This window comes from Cucurbita moschata, unplaced genomic scaffold, assembly GCF_002738365.1.
Source record: "Cucurbita moschata cultivar Rifu unplaced genomic scaffold, Cmos_1.0 Cmo_Scf00023, whole genome shotgun sequence".
Taxonomy (NCBI): domain Eukaryota; kingdom Viridiplantae; phylum Streptophyta; class Magnoliopsida; order Cucurbitales; family Cucurbitaceae; genus Cucurbita; species Cucurbita moschata.
In genome coordinates, this window is record NW_019268539.1 from 3,736,717 (window position 1) to 3,740,637 (window position 3,921).

Genomic DNA, 3,921 nt, shown 5'->3' on the forward strand with positions numbered 1-3,921 from the left:
TTTTTTTTTTTTTTTTTTTTTTTTTTTTTTTTTTTTTTTTAATTTTTTCTTCCTAATATAGTTTCAAGTGAACTGGCATAATTAGCATTAACTTTTTGGCGGTGGAGTTTGCTTTTTTTGAATATTGTAAGAATATTTTTAGCATTGAATTTATTTTCGTTTGAAAAATTAAATTTATAAATACTATATATTATTTAAAGGTGTCTATGGGATGAGACGAGAATGAAAAAATCTTCCTCGTTTTACAATATATTAAAACTGGATTGCCCATATACTTTTAAAAATTATATATAATTTCTGTTTTAAAATTTTTAATATAATTTCTACATATTGCAATATATGTATATATATATATTAAAATAACAACTCAAATTTTTCTATTTTTTTATTTATCACTAAATAAGTAAATAAATGTGTATACATATAGTATATATATTTATTTATTAAATTTATTACTAAATAAGTAAATATATTATTTTTAAAATTTATTATTAAATCCATATAATATAACACATATAAAAAGTGGGGCAGAGCAGGAACAAGAGTGAGATCGAGGTCGAGATGGAAAATATAATCCCCTCCTCGACCCAATTTAGCTAACAGGGATAAATTTATCTCTTCTTTATGTATGTTTGCTGATACGAAATAAAGTGTCTTGATTATGTCACAAAGATTTCATGGTGAATCACAAGTTAAGAAACGAGTTTTATTTACTCTTCATCTTAGATCATTGAGTTAATCCATTCCAAAATTTTCTCTTAGATTGATTTTTAATTGTATGTAAAGACACCTTTCTTATGTTTTATTCTCGGAACAATTTACTCGTTATAAGAGAAACTATATTGATTTTAACCACATGACATATTCATGAATTAATCTCAATCACCGTCTTATATGTCATTGTCTTTACCCGAAAAGAAACAAAAGGTTTTGTTTCCTTTACCAATATAAATAAGTTATAAACAGATAAATATGGCAACAAGGTTTGAAAAGGTTAATCATAAACTTACTTCCCATTTAGATACATTTATCTTGCTTTTGGAGAAAATTTCTTATTTTATTTTTATAATACTCAAGTAAACTAATCAAAATATATTCAACAGACAGTATAACAGCCTAAATATACTGCTAGCAGATATTGTCCGCTTTGGCCCGTTACAGTATTGTCGTCAGCCTCACAGTTTTAAAACGCACCTGCTAGAGAGAAATTTTCACATCCTTATAAAAAAAGTTTGATTCTCCTCTCCAACCGACAAGGGTTCTCGCAATCCACCCCTTCGGGGGCCAGCGTCCACGCTAGTACATACTTGGTGACTACCCCTGATACCATTCGTAATAGACAAAGACCATCGCTTCGCTAGGAGATATTGTCCATTTTGGCCCGTTACGTATTGCTGTCAACCTCACGATTTTAAAACGCGTCTACTAGGGAAGATTTTCACATCCTTATAAGAAATGATTTGTTCCCCTTCCCAACCGATGTAGGATCTTACAGACAGTGATCCTAATGAATAGGGATATGATGGGTCACTACTTCTTTCTCGTGGTTTAATCATAATAACTCCAAAGTTATGCTTGCTCGAGTTAGAGCAACCCAATGTTAAGTGAGGACAAAAATTATTGAAATAACTCGAGACACAAGGTGTCGAATATGGAGGCATGATTGGGCTAAATGTATATGGATGCATTATTTTTTTGTGTGACATTTTATTTTTAGTATTAGTTATATATGGGTAAAAGTAGGCTCAAATAAGATATAATAATATTTCTAGAGATATATAGAAATAAACCATTATTGCATGGCTTGAAATATTTTGGTCTCTCAAAGTGATGAACATTAGTCATTCAAACTAGAGAAAGCCATAAGAACATAAGTCGTTCAAATTAGAGAAAGCCATAATAATAAGGACATGATAATTACGAGCCAGCGCAATTTGCTGGCTTGAAAGAAACGGTCGATTTCTTGATATCATAGCCAACCAAGAAGTTAGTCTGTGCAATGTTGCCATAGATTTGTAGGCCGACGCCGTTACTGTCCATAAATGCCAAGCAAACGACGTTGTTATCCACCCTAATGAACAGGTTTTCTCGCTTGAGAGACACGTCGGCGCCTTCGAAATGCACCGTGACAGGTGGCACCTTATAGTCGTCGGTGGTGGTTGTATAGCAATAATCCACGCCTTGAATTGGACTAGTCGTGGGCTTGAGGTCCATCGCATCGGAAATCGCCTTGGAGAAGCTTGTGTAGGTGTCCGGTGGTAAGAATGTAAGTGTCGTGCCGGAGTCGATAATGATGTTCCCGTTTGTTCCAAATGGTGAAGAGCTTGAAAAATCAAATTTGTTGCTTCCTACACTCATTGCTTCTATTTTCAACACGTAGAAAGTTTCGTACTTGCCTTCTACAAACATGAACAAAAAAAATAATTACTTATACAATTCATCTTAGTATAACGAACAAACTCACGTAAAACTATAATATTATCCACTTGTAAACCCTAAATCAAAATCGACTCCTTTTCTCTAGAGCACACGACTAGTATTATCCACTTTTAAACCTTAAATCTAGGTCGACTCCTTTCTAGATCACACACTATTATTATCCACTTTTAAACCCTAAATCCAGGCCAACTCCTTTTCTCTAGAGCACACGACCCGTATCTGGCTAAGTTAAGAGCATGACTTCGATACTGTTTGTTACGACAACGAACTTCTATGATCTCTTATGTACCCATGATTTTACCTTATTGAGTTATTCACCTACCCACGAATCATTTTATCGATAAGAAAACATTTTGTATTTACCACTAGTATAAAACGGAGTCGAGACGGCTCCAGAGCCCGAGACGATAGCATTAGAGCCAAAGTTAAGATAGCTCGAGTCGTGAGAGTTTCCAACCGGTGCCAAACAGTAAGAGAATTTCCCACCGGTGGCCGGCCCCATCTGCTGGATAAGGGAAGCTGAACCATGACCGAGCCCGACAATCCCAGAAACTTTAGAATCAAAAGAGCCAGCATTGTCATGGCCACAGCCAATGGCAGTCCGTGGAAACGCCATGGGGCGGCCGGAGGTGGAGTCCATTGTAAGGGTATCAACGGCAATATCCCCATTGCTGTGGGATCCATCGCCGTATGAAATGGAGTACTCGCACACGGAATCCGAGGAACAAGAACTTCTCGGCCCTGCAAACGAGCAAGTCGGCGAGGAACACGGAACTGTCTTGTAAGTCGACGATTTACTCGGATCAAACATCGGGTCGATTTGCTGGTAGCAATTCGGGCAAGGTTTGCACTGAGTCCAAATGATGTCGCTTCCAGTGTCAGCAACGGCTACAATCGAAAACGGCGGCGTTCCGAGGGATACTTTCACAACGTATGCGCCTCCGCTGTTGGATATTGGGGCTCTCCCCGTGTCTGTCAGCGACACCGTCCCACGGCTGATGGAGCGACGGATAGCGTTGGCGATTCGTTGGTAGTGTGTCTCTGATGAGTTGAAAAGTGGGAACTTGGGGAAGTCACGGTGGACCAGTTCGACGGAGAAGCCATAGCCACCGTCTGCGGCAGCGGCAGCGGCGGAGGAGACAATCAAAATCAGTGAGAAAATGAGTGCCATTGATGAATTGATGATGAAAATGAATGGGAAATTCGAAGAAATATATAGAAATGAGAAACATGAAGGGTCAGCAAAAATGGAAGTGAATCAATTAGGAAATTTATAATCGTAATTAATTTTGATGATTAAAAACGCTGTGTGTTCCATTATCCGATGAACATTGCCATTTTTTTCCTTTCAAATTCTGGAATTTTAAGGTTAACTTGCTAGTTTGTTTTTTTTTTTAATTTTTTTTCCTAATATGAAGATTCAAACCTGCCATTTTCGAATGTTATTATAGTATAGACTTTTTTTTTTTTTTTTTTTTTTTT

At 36.7% G+C, this 3,921-nt stretch overlaps 1 protein-coding gene across 1 annotated transcript; it reads right to left on the reverse strand.

Moving 5' to 3' along the window:
• Positions 1 to 1,851: 1,851 nt before the first annotated feature.
• Positions 1,852 to 3,610, reverse strand: LOC111460028 (aspartic proteinase CDR1-like). Its single transcript, XM_023103105.1, has 2 exons — positions 2,803 to 3,610; positions 1,852 to 2,399 (listed from the first exon to the last, which is right to left on the reverse strand). The coding sequence occupies exons 1-2, from the start codon at positions 3,608 to 3,610 to the stop codon at positions 1,918 to 1,920; spliced, it is 1,290 nt and encodes a 429-aa protein (XP_022958873.1). The 3' UTR covers positions 1,852 to 1,917.
• Positions 3,611 to 3,921: the final 311 nt, after the last annotated feature.